The sequence below is a fragment of the Esox lucius genome, chromosome 5 (assembly GCF_011004845.1).
Source record: "Esox lucius isolate fEsoLuc1 chromosome 5, fEsoLuc1.pri, whole genome shotgun sequence".
NCBI classification, from domain to species: Eukaryota; Metazoa; Chordata; class Actinopteri; order Esociformes; family Esocidae; genus Esox; species Esox lucius.
This window is the reverse complement of record NC_047573.1, coordinates 9192825-9209539: the sequence shown is the minus strand read 5'-3', so window position 1 is coordinate 9209539 and position 16715 is coordinate 9192825. Positions and strand designations below refer to the sequence as shown.

Sequence of the window (16715 nt, the reverse complement as noted above, 5' to 3'; positions counted from 1 at the left end):
TGGACCACTTTTGCTAGGTACTGACCACTGCAGACCTGGAACATCCCACAATAGCGGCAGTTTTGGAGATGCTCTGACCCAGTCGTCTAGCCATCACAATTTGGTCCGTGTCAGAGTCGCTCAGATCCTAACGCTTGCCCATTTTTCCTGCTTCAAACACATCAACTTTGAGGACTCTGAGGACAGAATGTTCCCTTGCTTCCTGATATGTCCCACCCACTGACAGGTGCCATGATAATGAGAATATCAGTGTTATTCACTTCACCTGTCAGTGGTCATAATGTTATGGCTGATCGGTGTATATTGACTTTACATTATATGTTTTGGGTCATTTATAAAGTAATTTAATTGGTATAATGTAATTACAGTGGTTCTCTATTAGTATTGCTATTTTACATGAATGTCTATGGCGAATGACGTTTGTTGTCCCCCAAAAAGCGGCAGGGAACATGTTGCGAGCCAAGTTCCTGGACATGCTGGTCAGATGTGTCCCTTAGGTGATCTGTTGGATTTAGATTTGAAAACTGTGCAGGCCACGGCAGTCAACTGAAGTCACTGCCATGTTTGAGGTACATTCTCACGGCACATCTTCCGGCCAGAAATATCAGTTTGTAAATGGGCAAACCGTGGCTATCAGGGGATGCACACTGTCAGCAACAACGGTCAGATACACTGTGGCATTCAACGCCCAGCTGGTATTCAGGGGCCTAAAGTGCTTTAAGAAACCACTTCCCCACACCGTCCCACCATCACCCCCAGCCTGCGCCTTGACACCAGGCAGGATGGATCCACGCGGTTTTACATCCTGTTGCGGCTTACATCCTGTGTCTAATGTGTTTAATGTTTCTACTTTATTTAAGTAAAAAAGAAACATTTAAAACTCGAAAGACATAGATAAACCGCTACACACTAGTAATGCACCAGCAACCTCTGACAGACAAACATGCATACTGTAGATTGGTACGATCCTTCTACAGTAGTTGGCGTTTCCATGGTTTTCAGAAAGATGAGTAGAACAGTGTACCGTAACAGGAAAGCAAACAGGACCTCACCCAGCAAGCGCTCAATGTCATCCACCACCACACAGCTCAGCTGGGACTTATAGGCATCTTCAAAAATCTGAAGGGGGAGAGTTTAACAGGGGTCAAGGCAAAAGGTACTGACACAGGTGTGTGCTTGTGTTTAATTCCAGTTTTATACAGGTGAAGACCAGAAGACCCTCTGAAGATGGTAAAACCCTGACAATTCAGTCCCCACAAGGTTTTTTAGCCATATCCCAAAGCGACAAATTCTACTTCCGGCTTATGGGGTTAGATTTAGGATTACAATCGGGTTGGAGTTATCATTGGGGATAGGTTTACAGTTAGGTTAAGTTTAGGCTAAAGGTTAAGTTACTGAGGTTAGGATTAAGATTATGTTTTGGGTTTGGGGATAAGGAATAATTATTCTAGTGCCACGTGGATAGGAAACCAAACGTGAATGTGTGTCTGCGTATACGTGGCTGGGTGCATCTGGGTGCGTCTGGGTGCGTCTGGGTGCGTGTGTGTCTTGTGTTGACACGTGGCTCTGTCTTTGCCTCACCTTCTTGATGGCCTGGCACTTGGCAATCTCCGAATGGCCAATCATCTTGTCCGGCGAGCAGATCTTTATAAAGGGGAACTGGGAATCCTCTGAGATCTTAGCAGCCAGGGCGGTCTTTCCACTGTTGGGGGGTCCTGGGGGAGTGTGTGTGGGGGGGGGCAAAGCATGCTGTATAAAATCAATATATTCAATCAAAGCAAATGTGAACGATAAGGTGCTTAAAAACCAGCAATCACACCAGAGTTGATGTAAATTATACTGGGGGGTGTAAAATAACACGGACGTGACATCCCCTTTAACTGCTCTTATTGCGTCAGTAAGCGGTTTATAAGAGCAGCGTCTGTGGGGGATGGGGGGGTGTGGTATACCGCCAACATGGCAAATGCGATGCGTTGTGGCTAAGAACACATCCTTGGCAGTGGTATATCAGCCGTATACCACAGCACCGCTCACCGCACTGCCTCAGACCTTGGTGACACGGTTTGTCTTTGTGTGTGTCTATGCTCGCCATCAGACCCGGGATTAGAATGGACTGACCCCTACTGGCAGGTAGACCTGTGTGCCGTAGATACCACCCACAACCCTCTCTCCTTTTATCTAGCAGAACAAATACAAAACGGAAACATCACGTAAATCATGTAAGGTCTCCCCTCCCTCTCTCCTTCGACTCGCCGTATCGCGACGCGAAAAGGCTCTTTGTTTGTGTGCTGGTCGTACCCTCCAGGAGCACGGACACGAGCGGCGTGCGGTCGCTGTTCTTAGCCTGCTGCACCAGGAGTTCCCCGTCATCCAGCACAGCCGTAACCGGGTCACCCCACCTGATGATGCCGTTCATGATGTAGCTGGCGTAGTCCTCCGCGTTGGTCCCGAACGCCTGGCGGAGGGAGGGGGGACAGAGCGGGAGGCAGGGGGAAAGAGGGGGAGGACAGAGCGGGAGGCAGGGGGAAAGAGGGGGGAGGACAGAGCGGGAGGCAGGGGGAAAGAGGGGGGAGGACAGAGCGGGAGGCGGGGGGAAAGAGGGGGGAGGACAGAGCGGGAGGCGGGGGGGAAAGATGGGGGAGGACAGAGCGGGAGGCGGGGGGAAAGAGAGGGAAGGACAGAGCGGGAGGCGGGGGGAAAGACGGGGAGGACAGAGGGGGAGACACGGGGAAAGAGAGGGAGGGTCAGATCCATGAAACACAATGCCCACAGGGTCTCCTATTTGCAATACGGGCCGTGACGTGCAACCTCTCGGTGCGTAAGTGGAAACCAACGGGATGTGATGATGGATTTAAAGGGGGGGGGGGGGGGGGGGGGGCTACTTACTGGTTTGATGTCGTTCTCAAGCGAGGCCAGGAAGTCGTCTCGGTGGACCTGAAGAGTTTCGGCCTTCTCCACGTCCACCTCCACCGTGGTACTGGCCTGTAGGGACACACGTTAGGATGGTCCAGCATGTGCAGATGTCTGCTACCACCCAGAATTCTGACTGGATGTACATCCTCCTCCATCTACAATCTCTTGACATGCCACCGACAGCTATTTGTTGCTCTAAATACTAGATCTAAATACTGTTTTACCTAATTATCACTGAATTGTCTAACAAAATGTCCACAAACTAATGGCAGTCCTGAACCCTTCATTACTACTGGCCCTGGGCTAACCAAAACGGTAGTGACCTTGATGTGTCGGTTCATGGCAGTGGACTGGGCAGCTCTGACCAGACCCTCAAGCTCAGCTCCGCTGTAGTTCTTGGTCTCGGCGGCCAGCTCTTTGACGTCCACATCACCGCCCAGCAAGTTGAACTGACGCATCTTGGCCGTGTGGATGTTGAGGATCTGGACACGGCCCTTCTCATCAGGCAAACCTGGGACATGGACATACATGAGCGCCGTCTTCACCACAACAATGCCAACCCTACAAGGGATGAAGCTAGGGAAGTAGAAATGCCTTGGCTTCGGCAATGGCATAGGACGTACAACATCTGTGAAAAATACTGTTCATCTCAGAAGATAAACTGAAGGAAATTGACCAAATGTCAGAGCACAGTCACTTAACAGTTGGTTGGGTCGGACGTTTTGAAGTACAGAACGTGGTTGCCGTCTCACCGATTTCCATTTTAACTTCCAGCCTGCCCGGCCTCAGTAGAGCCTCGTCTATCAGGTCAGGCCTGTTGGTCATTCCTGATAGGGGCAGAGGGGAGAAGAACAGGAGCGACGCAGAAGTGAGAGAGGCAGCAAGAAGACATGTCGTCGCTGAGGCAACATGCCCACAATCTGGCCAGACCAAGCGCAGGAGACCTGTACGTAAAGCGCCACAGCGTGCGTGTGTCTACCTATGACCAGGATGTTGTTGAGCTGCTCCACTCCGTCTATCTTGGACAGCAGCTGGTTGACCACCGTGTCGTGGACCCCGGTGCTGCCCGCCATGCTGCCTCTCTGCTTACAGATGGCGTCGATCTCGTCGAAGATGATGATGTGCAGCCCGCTGTTGGCGCCCAGCTACGGGAGGAGACATACACGGCTGAACGGAGGAAAGTCTCACACAGTCGACACAGAGAGGCCACGAGCTGCAGCTTCTCAACCCCACAGCTACATGGGTACTGCAGTAGCATGGGTTTGAATCAGGCCTAAAGCTCTTTTAGCAAGAAGAAAAAATTGTTAAGACATTCTAGCCTTTCAGATCATATACACATATACATATACATATATACATATGGTCATGGGCTATATATATATTTTATTCATTCAGAAAGAGAATGACCGACTGGTTGGGGGGGCGGGGGCACAAAAGGGAGGAAAAAAGGGAGGTAGCGAGAAGAAGAGAGTGGGAGGGGGGGAGGAGACCGAGAGAGGGGGGGGGAGTAAGCCAGAGACAGAGAGTTCGGGGTGGGGGGTTATCTGTCCATCTCTGGCCCTGTCAGTCTCCAGACGCAGCATTCAACCAGGTGTGGAGCTGTCCTTATTATGGGCCAGGGGGGCGGGCGGGGGGGGGGGCAGAGACGAGCCCCTCATTAGGTGGTGAGGAGTGATGCCGTCACTGTCCTAAAGCATCGTCACCGTGGGGGGCTCGACACACAACTGTCGCCCCCCCCCCCGCGCCCCGCGTGGAGCAAGTCCAATTACTTTACCACTGTTATTGCTCACAGTATTGCTGATATGCCTCCTTAAAGGGCAAATCAGTCTTCTGAGGGAGAAATTAACTTCTCCGTCTGTGTGGATTGGCATGATGCTTATCTGTGTTTTGCAGCGTAGGCAGCATATTGGATTCTGTGACGATAAGGAATCCATTTACAAATGAAGTCTGTCTGATTGACCTGCTACAGGTTGTGTTGTGTCTGATAAGGGCCGCAGTCAGTCGCTGGTTTGATTTTGCCACAGAATGTAAGCAATGATTGTGAAATAACTTTGTTCAGTGTGTCACAAACAAGTGCTGAAAAGGACGCAAGTTTGTTTCCATGTGGCTTGACTGAACCATGTGTGGTAAATGTGCTTTAACTGGTGTGACATTGGGTCAATTTAATGGGTTAATCGATTCACCGACAGCTATTAATGGAAATTGTGCAATGACCGGTCAAAAATGCAAGCCCTCGCGTAATATGCAAGGGCGTTAAGATTTAGAAAACAATGGATTATAATTGAAAATAATTGGGTGGAGTGGTGATCCAAAGTTTATTTCATTGAACGTGGAAAACGTTTTGGTGTTCGTGTGTCCCTCTCACCCTCTTCTGCTCGTCTTCAGCATCTGCGAACAGTTTCCTGATGTTGGCCTCGGATTCTCCCACGTACTTGTTGAGGATCTCCGGGCCGTTGACCACCTTGGGCTCGCGGGCGTTCAGCATCTTCCCGATCTGCCGCGCCATCAGAGTCTTGCCACAGCCGGGAGGCCCAAACAGCAAGATGCCCTTCACGTGCTTACAGCCTGCCGGGAGGGACACCGACAGCATGTTCAGAAAGACACGTCAGACTCAGTGTGAAGGGTTTCTGCGCGTCGGAGTTGGAGGGGGAGAGGACCTGAGACTCTGGGACGCTGCATGTTTTCATCCAGTGGCCGATGCTCTGCATACGTCAGGGGAATTCAACCCTGAACCTCCAAGCTAGAGTCACTCCATGTTTTCATTGCGACCCCCTAATCAGGGACTTATTAGACCTGGGACACCAGGTGGGTGACATTACTGAGGAGTTACAACAGAAAGCCAGCAGACTCATCCTCGCAGGGTGACAGCTGAATAACCCTGGTAGACATTTAGCAGACACTTATTCAGAGACACGTACAGTTAGTGGGATAACTTTACAGTTAGTGGGATAACTTTACAGTTAGCGGAATAACTGTAGCCTTTACGTCATTGTTGTACCTGCGATTAATACACAACACACCTGAATAGAAAATGGTCCAAGTACTAAATTTCACCGGTTCAATTTGTGAGAATGAGCAGGAATGAACAAGATGAACAGGCCCAGGTTGACTTTAGGAACCAATATTCAGGTGTGTTACCAGTTAGGACCGCCTCAGGGTCCAGACTGAAACCCAGACAGTGTCAGTCCTAGCAGCTTATTGCACCTGTTCAGTGACATTTGCTCCAGACCCACTGAAGGTCTGGAGATAAAGATCAGTGCTGCCATTTAGACCTGCTGAAGGGGAGTGAGGAAGAGCATCACAGTGTGTGTGTGTCAGATGCCTTGCTGTCTACCTTACCCTTGGGGGAGTGTAGGGAGACATGGAGAGAGTGAAAGCCCCCCCCCCCCACACACACACACACACACACACACACACACAGCCCCCGTACGCTCCTCTCTCTCCGCACCTGCGCTCCCTGACACTCCCCAATTACTCCCTCACCTTTAGATTCTCCTCTATCAGGACTGACAATCTCATTAGACCGGCCAGCTGGCCACAGCCAGGGCCAACTGCTTCACCCCGTAGCTTTAAGGTCAGCTCTCCCACAGGACCCCGCCAGGCCCTGGGATCTCGGAGTACGTACGCATGTACGCGAGACGCAGAACAACACCCGATTTGCAGCGAGCTCTCCTTCAGTAACAGGGGCAGCATTGGAATCCAAGACACATCAAACACCTATTTACCTGGACAGGTCATTCGTAGGAGATAAAAGCCCGAGTCCTAAGCCATTCACGGAAAACTGACCACGGCAAAACAGGAGGGTCATTTGTCCTCTGTCCAATTAAGGAAGCCTCCTTGGTACTAGTGAAGTCTGATCATTTATCAGTGATAACCACTAGTTTCAGTCTGGCGGGCAGTAGTGCTAACAAACAAATCATTACAGACCAGCTCAAACATATCATCCCTATTTCATCCACTTGTTTCATACTGTGCCCCCGAAAACTGTCTGAATTATATATATTTTTTACAATGTGCAGTATTATTGGTCTAAAAATGCCTGCCATTTAAACACAGACTCTTATTCATGGTGTTCCAACCAGAGACTGATTGAGTGATTTGTTTTGGCAGGTTGTCCTGCACCCCCCCCTACCGCTAACGCTACGCTGGAACTCTGGGACCTCGAGAAGTGGTTAGCAGGGGGATGTGGTGATAGAAAAATATAGAGTTGGCTATAAACGTAATGAGAGAAGGAAAATACTAGAAAGAGAGAGCGAGAGAGAAATCTCGTATGTAACGGAATGTGAAAGGAAGAGAGAATAAGATAGATGGAGTGAGAGTCAAGAAAATAAAATAAATAGAGAGAAGGAAAAAGAAAACTAATACCTTCTGTGAATTCATATTAGCAGTATTCCTTCTGACTTCATTGACACGGTTGTCCCACACAGCTCAGTATCTTTAACACACTAACTGTACGTTGCTCTGAATAAATGACTGAAACATCAAAGTGGAAAGATTAATAAAGAGGACGGCAGAGAATAGCCTCACCCATCTGCTCTACAATGTCTGGTGGGAAGACGCGGGAGGCGAAGGCCCTGCGGAAGATGTCAGAGAACTCCTTGTCCAGGCCACCGATGCCCATGCGCTCAAAGTTCCAGTCGGGGTTGATAATGGACTGACGAGACTCTCTGGTCTTCGCCCTGCCTGGAGGGGACGAGAGAGGATCCGTTTTAAACACACATACAAAAAGAAAAAGATTAACCCAGTGATTGTGCCTGGGCAAAGTTCGCCAGCCCAAATTCTCCAAAAGGCATAAAATAAATGAGCAGAACCACTTCACGTTAAAAGTGTTTCTTAGCTTTTGTTCTCCCATTTGGTGTTTTGTACATCTGTACTAGGTGTGTTCTTCTGAAGGTGTGTGTGTAGTGTCATTGCTTAGCTTTTAGATGAAGAAAGGACTAAAGTATTTTAAGGCTTTAACAAAATATTCCATCAAAGACATGGCAACTCCTTTCTAGGGCCATCTCAGTTTCATCCCATAAATTCTGAGAGCAAGGAAAGGGGAAAGCTGTGGAGAGGGCGCCCCCTTGTGGTCGCACTGCACAACACACACCGCGGACAGTGGTGGTTTGGAGTGGTGGTGGAGGCCCACGGAAACTCATCCACATCGGTTCACTACACAAATGTCAAGCGTCATTTAGCTTACAGCTCACTACGCTGACTTGTGCCACACTTTGAAAGGGGGAATTTGTCAGATACGTGACCATGACGGAGTGAGACCGAGTACAGCAGGTTGAGCTGTAGACACACCTGGCCAGCCGGCTGGATTTCACACTTACCAATGAGGGTGAGAGACGAGCTCTCTGCCTTCTCGAAAATCACCTGACTGTTGCCCAGCAACAAGCCAATGTCAATCTGTAAAGACCATAGGGGTAGAAGTCTGTTAGGGTGAGTTGATGGAGGATTTAAAAACCTCCTTGAGAACCGACCTCACCATCACAACACCTCTGCTGTGGCTTACTTCACCAAAACATACACACTGTATTCACGGCATAGCTACAAATAGTTACATACAGTGTATGAAAACACTATGGAATCAAAGTCCTAACACATGGAGGTACCTTGTGCTTTTTAGAAGTGGTTGATTCTCCCTTAAGGATACTTGGGTCCATGGCCTCGATGTCCTTTATGATTAGGCTAAACAGTTTATCACAGAAACTGAAAACCAGCTAGGGACATGAGGAGGAAAGAGGAGGAAGCGACTACGTTAGCGGAATGTAGAGCATCACAACAGAACAGTGCAGGTAGAAAAAGAGTTCTGGAGCCAGGACTGATTTAGAGTTCCGTGCACAAAAGGCAGAAATACAAAATAAATGCATTCAAATAGCTTTAGGAAAATAGTTGGTCGCGGTTTAATCATGTCCAATAAAGATAACTAGGAAAGGTTTTTCTTAAATCCATCACAAATAAATACATACAGCAATGTTGCAGTTTAATGTTTGGCCAATTGAAACCATCTACGCGAGCCCTCAATCTAATTCCAATGGTGTGACAAAGTTGCCCTTGACGATGACATTTCGGTTGAGGATTTGGGATGAGGGTCAAGGGCCCCGGAGCCACACAACCACCAATGTCCTCAGAGCCTCCACCGGCCGTCCTAGCCCTTCCCGGTCCCCTCCAGTTCCAGTACCTGCTGGCCCACACTGAAGGCCTGGCTGTTGAAGTGCTGGATGAACTCTGCAGCGATCTTGTCTGAGTCGTACGGGCTGCTGTCCACGCTCTTCTTCTGCAGGAAGTCAATCTCCAGCGTCATTGTGCCCACACACTGCTTGGACTTGTCAAAGACGTAGCTGGTCACTGCAGGGACACAGAGCGGACGGAAGGAAACAGGAGTGAGAGAGCGGGAGGGAAGCCCGGAAACTTGTTCCCTCATTTCTACTTCCACATACGACATTGACAGCCCGGTTGGTATTTGAATATAGTACCTTCAAGATCTTTCATCAACCGAAGACACATAACTATAGTTATCCTTTCCTAATGCATGTTGCATACTGAATCGCTTGGTGAAACAAGAATGTCTAGTTGATAACAGTGCACAGTTGGATCTCGGTAGTTCTGGCCTTCACCAGAGAGCACTCCAGCGCTGGGAATGGACCTCACAATACCATGTTAATTGTGATTCGTTATTCCAGACACATTGACCACTATGTCTGTGGCCAGGAGACAAGAACGATCATGACAAAATGAGATTTGAACCCTTCTGGAAACTGAAACGCTGTAGGTTCATATTTTAAAAAAAAGACAGAGAAACTACTGGTTGAAAAATATCAGAGGTGATGCACAGAAAAATATATCTATCGGTCAAATTATCAATGTCATTTCTATACATATAATTTTGCAATACATAACTGTATGGATCCTCCCCCATAACTAGATGCACTTCAGCACAGGGCTGAACTTGAGGGAGGAACTAGCTATTTTAGATAATATGTCGTTTTCAAAGCTTTCTATCAAAATCTGTTTACACAGCTGGTGTTGCTGTACACTCATTAAGGAAATGTGTCAAAACGGCAAACCTACTCTATCTCCGCACACCATCAATTATATTTTGGCTGGTATTACGTTAGCCTAGGCAAAGCGAGTCCGGTCACATGCTCCCTGTGTTCTCTTGACAAAGGAGGAAGTGAGACGAGCTGGCCAACATAAAAACAAAACTGGATCTCCGGGGCTCAGCCGAAGGATAGCATTGCCGTAAATATTACCAGAAATATATTACCTGAAATATTACCTACTGGCTAGGAAATTGATAGGCTGGCCGATCTTCAACATTGCTGTGAACTAGCCATTCAGGCACAGGGTAACTGTGTGACATATATATCAATGTCAAGTGACACAATCCTCTCGGCTTATTGCTTAAACATGAGCGAGCAAAATTTTTCTATGATGACGCCACTACATTAATATTGGTTGCATAGCCAATATTGGACTTGACATTTTCCAACAAATGCTAAACTGCAGGAGAACATAGTGCAGTGCAATACTGCATTAAAAGACATCTATGGTATGGCCCCTTAAGTGTTCCTTTAATAATGTATGGGTTTTTACTCAGATTCCATATCCATATATGAAAAGGCAGGGCTGCAACTAAGAACTGTTTTGATGAACACAAACTCTGTTCATTTTTGCAATTAATCAAAGAAAATAAAATCTAGGATTAAACGTGTTTTACCTCATCTTGCAGGATACCTTGTTTAACACAAATTAAGCGAGCAGTAATAAAACACACAGAAAATTGTACTGTAGCGTCCGGCGGGCAGTGTCTCGAACCCGCGATATTCGGCTCCCCAGGGGCCACACCACACCCTGATCCAAATAGGTATATTGCATTTGGAGGGGCAAGTAGTGGCCGTACCAAGGCTGCTACAGTATTCTAAAATACCACTAAAAAGTATGCTTTTTCATCCAAAATAGCAGTATGGAAGAATAATTTGCACCTAGCCACAGACAACATCCCTATAATTCAATTACGTAAGGACAACTGGGGATGAATTTTGCTCAAAGTTCCTAAGACACACCTGACATGACCCATCGCATCAGTAACGTGGCTAAGTTAGCCTGCTCAACTGTAAACCAACTCCACATGCAAGAAGTAGCACACCAGGATTTTGGTGCTACTACAGAGACTAAAATTAGATTTTTTTGTAGTTGCTACCCTTAAATCCATCTACACTAATGACTTATAAAGCCGAAACCAAACAGCACTATCTCCAGCCGGAAAGAACCATTTATCGGCAAGATCAGGGTCATTCACGCCCTTTGTAATATTCCATTTAATCGCATTGCTGAAAATTATAGTTATATAAAAATTAAAAAAGACCTATGGTTAAATTTGTCTTTTATTTTTATTGTATTTGAATGTGTTTACATACCATCCACTCCGGCTTTATAGATCAAATATAGATTTTGGCTGATGTTCTATAACCCATTTATGTACTGCTTATGAAGGCATTACGGTTATTTCTAACCTTAACGTCATTTTTAATCGGGACCAAAGTCTATAATATTTAGAGGGAAACATGGACAAGTTACATGAAAACAAATCAGAGTTTAGAGACTGTACCTTGCATTTCCGCAAAACATAATAACCAAAACATAATCACCATTACATAATCACCTCACAGTTCATCATGCTTTACTCTTACCTTCTACCTCCTGACCAATGGACAGGCCGGCCCATTTTCTCTGAAAAACAAGTCAAGCTTCTTAGCATACAGTTCACACATTCTCTCTGTATTTTCTGGGACATAAAAGACAACATAAAAACAACAGCAATAGCCAGTTACCCAGCAATAAGGTACAAAAAAAAAAAATAATAACAGATGGCCTCACATAAGACGCCCACTAGAGACAGAAGGCTATAATGGAACATTCTAATAACTAGGTTTGAATGACAAATACAGTGGTGTAAAAATCCCCATTAGCGTGGTCTTATTTCAAGAAACATTCCTCTCTTATGAGGACAGTGAAATGACAGTCAAGAAAAGGCTAAGTGTTTAGAAACTTAACGTAGCGCTGACATGTCCCATGTTCAAATGGCTAAGCCCGTGGCTGCTGTGCAAATGTTTCCGCTGTGGTGTTTACAACCGCTTTAAAAGTTCGGTTGTAAAATAAGACCGCGGGGAGGAGATTACGGAAGTACCTGTGTACCGCTGTCTGCAGAGTATATAGATGGAGGGGGGAGAGCAGGCGGAGACAGGCAAAGTCAAAGGTCAAAAGCAATGACTGACATGATAGAAGACCACAGACAGAGAGAAGAAGCATGCAGACAGAAGAAACCAACTGCATCTTCATCAATTAAACAGTGCCTTGATTTAGAACGCCCTCTAAAGATGTCGGATGTAATTTTTTTACAAGATATTTTAATAAAGACACCATTTGGCATTGTCAAGTTTGAGGACCAAGAGCAACTTGGTGGCCTGTTTCGGAAGGCCTGTGTGTAGTGTATTTACCTGGGGTAGACTGAAGGCAATGGTCCCTGGGACCACACTCTGGTGGGTCCTAACGGTAAACACAAACTTGTGGGTCGGCGTGGTTCTGACTGTCACATGCCTGCATAGGAAAAGACAAATATAATATCATAGAGAATAAACTAGAAGATTCTAGAAGGGACAAACATGACTAAGGGGGGGGGGGATTTAGCCATCAAACAAAACCCAACACCCAATAACGACAATGCGAACATATTGTAAGAAATTTGGGACAATCCACTGAAAATAAAACATTTCAGTCTCACACTATTCCCATAACATGATGCTTTAACCACCATGCTTCAGTGTAGGGATGGTCTTAGCCAGGAGATAAGCGCTTCCATGTTTTTCCTGACACAGCACTTGGTATCCAGGCATAAACCTTTTCATGAGACCAGATTAGATTTTTCCCTCATTCTCCCAAGGTCCTTTTAATGCCTTTTGGCAAAATCCATGTGGCTTGTCATGTACCTTCTACTCAACAGTTATTGGTGGAGTGCTGCAGAGAAGGTTGCCCTTCTGCCAGGTTCACCAATCTCTGCAAATAAACTCTCTGAAGCCCTTTCAAAGTCGCCAATGGGTGATCGTTCTGTTTACTTAGTTTGGTCTGACAGCGAGCTGTAGTCTTGGTGGTTCCACGTCATTCATTTCAAACTGATGAAGTCCACTGTGCTTCTAGGAACTTTGAATGGTTTACAGCAGTTTTTTCATGACCTTCTCTAGGTATATGGCTTGATAAAATTCGCAAAGCTCTACGGGACGTTCAATGGACATGGTTTTTACTCTGACATGCACTAAGTGTTGGACATTTTACAGACAAGTACGTACCTTTCCAAATCATGTTCAATCAATTTATTTCAACACAGCTGGATTTTCAACAATTTCTAAAGGCATGGCGGGTCGGAATACATTTGATTACTCTAGGTCACGCTGTTCTGTATATACTGCATGTTTAAGGCAGGTTATAATGAATGCAGTGAATACCCCCCCACACACATATACACACACACATACAACGGATGGGTTACTTCTTTCACCAGGTGAGATAGCTTAAGAGAGTCCCAGTCTTGCCCCAGAGGGACAGGTGCGAGGCCAGAGATGAGAGGATCGAGACGTGGGCACCATTATTTAGTGATGTGATAGAGAAGGGAATCAGAGCAGCCATAGAGAGTGTGATAGCCCTGGGGCACTTGGCACTGTGGCTGAGCCCCAGTGATCTGAGCTGCCTTTACACACACACAAACACACACAGGCCTTTGATGTGACAGAGACACCTCAGGGCTGGGGATCAAAACACGCCACACACAAACGCACACAGCATTCAACCACGCACACATGTACGCACGCGCGCACGCACGCACGACTTACAGTTCAAACTTTGGGTCTTTGTCACTCACGACTGCACAGTTAGTCAGTGACAGTTCGTCTGTTGGGCATCGTGCCGCTTGCATCGTCTAGAAACGAGAAGAAAGAGGGTGTGTTAATCATTTCAAAGTCACGCATGCAATTTGTGCCGTCATGAAAAGATGTCCTCTTCTACATTACAATTTCCCTTGGCTGTAAATTCTGAGAAAATCACAGCCTATCAAGTGTACAAGTGCATGACCATGGTCATTTTGCATTTTAATCAGCATCAGCTAGCCTATATTTCTTCTATAGACTTCTTTAGTAAGGCTAAAAAGTGAGCACTTCTGTTAATGCCTCCAACATTTTATTGTGGGGTGTAGGCTATATTTACACAGACATATCTAGTTGTGCGACACCAATCCTTGAACTGCATTCTGTATAATTTCAACAGCCTGCTTCCTTTCAAATTGGTTGTTTTGTTGCCTTGATGCCCATCTTTGTGCATTTTGAGTTAGTGGGAAAAAGACAAATGTGACGTACCATACCAGATTGGACCGGATGAAAAAACGTTTCCTGCCACAGACTATCCATTCATTCATATCCCCATGAAAGGGAGCAGAGTATTTTACTTTCACCACTGACTGCGGTTGTTCAGTCTGATTGGTCCATTTAAGGTATTAAATGAATCTTCTAGAAAATGTAGTGTCCCATGTAAAAAAAAAATGAGGAACAGTCCTTCATGGGCAGCGACATGTCGGGGAGGGTGCCACTCAGGTCTGTTAACCAGATAAATTCCCTGGAAGGTTTCTGTTGAAAGGCAAGATAACTCTCCGAGGTCCTGTGCATTCTGGATCAGGTTTTCCACAAGGATCTCTCTGTATTTTGCTACATTCACGTGTCCCTCGATCCTCACAAGTCTCCAAGTCTCCGCCGCTGAAAAACTGCCTCAGCAATATGCTGCCGCCATCATGCTTCACCGTAGAGTTGGTATTGGCCATGCAATGAGCGGTGCCTGGTTTCATTCAGACGTGACACTTGGCTTCCAGGACAGAGAGTTCATCTTGGTTTGATCAGACCAGAGATTTGTGGTTCTCATGGTCTGAGAGTTCATTCGGTGCCTTTTGTCAAACTCCAAGCAGGCTGTTGTGACTTTCACATTTGGCCACTCTGCCATAAAGGCTTGATTGGTGAAATGATGCAGATATTGTGGTCCTTCTGAAAGGTTCTCCCATCTCCACACAGGTACTGTGGAGCTCTTTCAGAGTGAACATCCATTTTTACTTGGTCATTTTGAGGTATTGTGGGTATATTGATGAGGATTATTATTATTTTTTTACCCATAAGGATGTAACGTTACTAAATGTGTCAGCTTTTTTTCAGAATGCACTCTACACACATTCACCTTTTTCTTTTCTAATGACGCTGACAGATCGCAGGGAATTACGGAGCTCTATGTGCTGAGGAGACTGTGGCTACAGGGACAAAGAATATCTGAAGGTTGCATGTTTGTTGTCTCCCCTACCTAAATACCATGAAAATCATGCGCCTGATGGGGCAACCACACCATCCGTAACGGATGAGCTCTCCTTGAAAGGATAACTAATGACCCTAGAGATTTGCAGATTTCACATTTGATTTTAGATTTTGACACTAATGCCAAAAGTATGCTTCCCCAAAAATGATTTTTGCCTCATGGTTGCCTTATTTGACATCCTGAGAACTAAACAGAAAACCTAGTTAATAACAATAACACTTTGGGGACAACCTATTAATTTGTCTGGGATTTAAATCAGTCACTGAAAGACCATGCAGACTGTAGCGTAGGTAATTGACTGTTTGCAATAATGTCCCCCATAGAAAACGCTCTGTGCCGTAAAGGCTAAAGCGACCACATGATTAGTTCTTGATGGAAAACAGCCACACACTCATTCTGATACATCTAGTTATTAGCGAGGCTAATATCTGTTATTATCTGCCCTCACTGGCATTGACTGCTAGATTCTGTCGACTGCAGTTTCTGATGATGCCCTACAAATGAGTCCGTCATAAAAGTCCACAGATCTCACAACTGTCAACCTAGACCAGTCCACAATAAAAAGAAACATCTACTGTACATGGAAAGGATTAAAGTGTTATTAGACTTGGTCAATTCATCTTGGAAACTATGATGCAAAAAGTAGCAAAATTACTCTATGTAGGCATTATGCTGACTAAAATAACAGATATAGATGAAGCAACAATTATGCTAATGAGCCCTATCGGTAATGATTCTTCCTTACAAAGAAACTGACATTTAAACTTGGAATTTTACTCCAAATCATAATATAGCTTTTTTTTTGTGTGTGTGTGTGTGTATTTAAGCTATTGTTCTCATCTGTTTATCTACCAACATCAAAAATACCATAGCCAAGATCTATTGTTCTATGCCAATGAACTAAATAAACTAAAAATAATTATTATTATTTACTGAATTTGTGAAGCGCATTTCATTACAGAGGAATAATCTCAAAGTGCATGAAAAAGAAAATATCTGTGTTGGATACTGCCCTGACACTTGAGATACAGTGGGGAGAACAAGTATTTGATACACTGCTGATTTTGCAGGTTTTCCTACTTACTAAGCATGTAGAGGTCTGTAATTTATCATAGGTACACAACTGTGAGAGACGGAATCTAAATTATAATTAATTTGCATTTTATTGCATGACATAAGTATTTGATCACCTACCAACCAATAAAAATTCAGACTCTCAGAGACCTGTTAGTTTTTCTTTAAGAAGCACTCCTGTTCTCCACTCATTACCTGTATTAACTGCACCTGTTTGAACCCGTTACCTGTATAAAAAACACCTGTCCACACACTCAATCAGACTCCAACCTCTACACAATGGCCAAGACCAGAGAGGTGTGTAAGGACATCAGGGATAAAATTGTAGACCTGCACAAGGC

General features: G+C 45.5%; 1 protein-coding gene across 1 annotated transcript in view; it reads right to left on the bottom strand.

The window, feature by feature from the left end:
• Positions 1–16715, bottom strand: part of LOC105007401 (vesicle-fusing ATPase) — a 28848-nt gene that overhangs the window by 8356 nt on the left and 3777 nt on the right. Inside the window, exons 2-16 of the mRNA XM_029119821.2 lie at positions 13788–13873; positions 12402–12501; positions 11595–11634; positions 9083–9249; positions 8514–8621; positions 8232–8307; positions 7441–7596; positions 5279–5478; positions 3893–4058; positions 3666–3740; positions 3237–3424; positions 2887–2982; positions 2299–2455; positions 1582–1715; positions 1053–1119 (exon numbers count right to left, since the gene is read on the bottom strand). Coding sequence (XP_028975654.2) covers positions 1053–1119; positions 1582–1715; positions 2299–2455; positions 2887–2982; positions 3237–3424; positions 3666–3740; positions 3893–4058; positions 5279–5478; positions 7441–7596; positions 8232–8307; positions 8514–8621; positions 9083–9249; positions 11595–11634; positions 12402–12501; positions 13788–13873 — 1816 coding nt within the window. The remainder of the gene's footprint in view (positions 1–1052; positions 1120–1581; positions 1716–2298; positions 2456–2886; positions 2983–3236; positions 3425–3665; positions 3741–3892; positions 4059–5278; positions 5479–7440; positions 7597–8231; positions 8308–8513; positions 8622–9082; positions 9250–11594; positions 11635–12401; positions 12502–13787; positions 13874–16715) is intronic.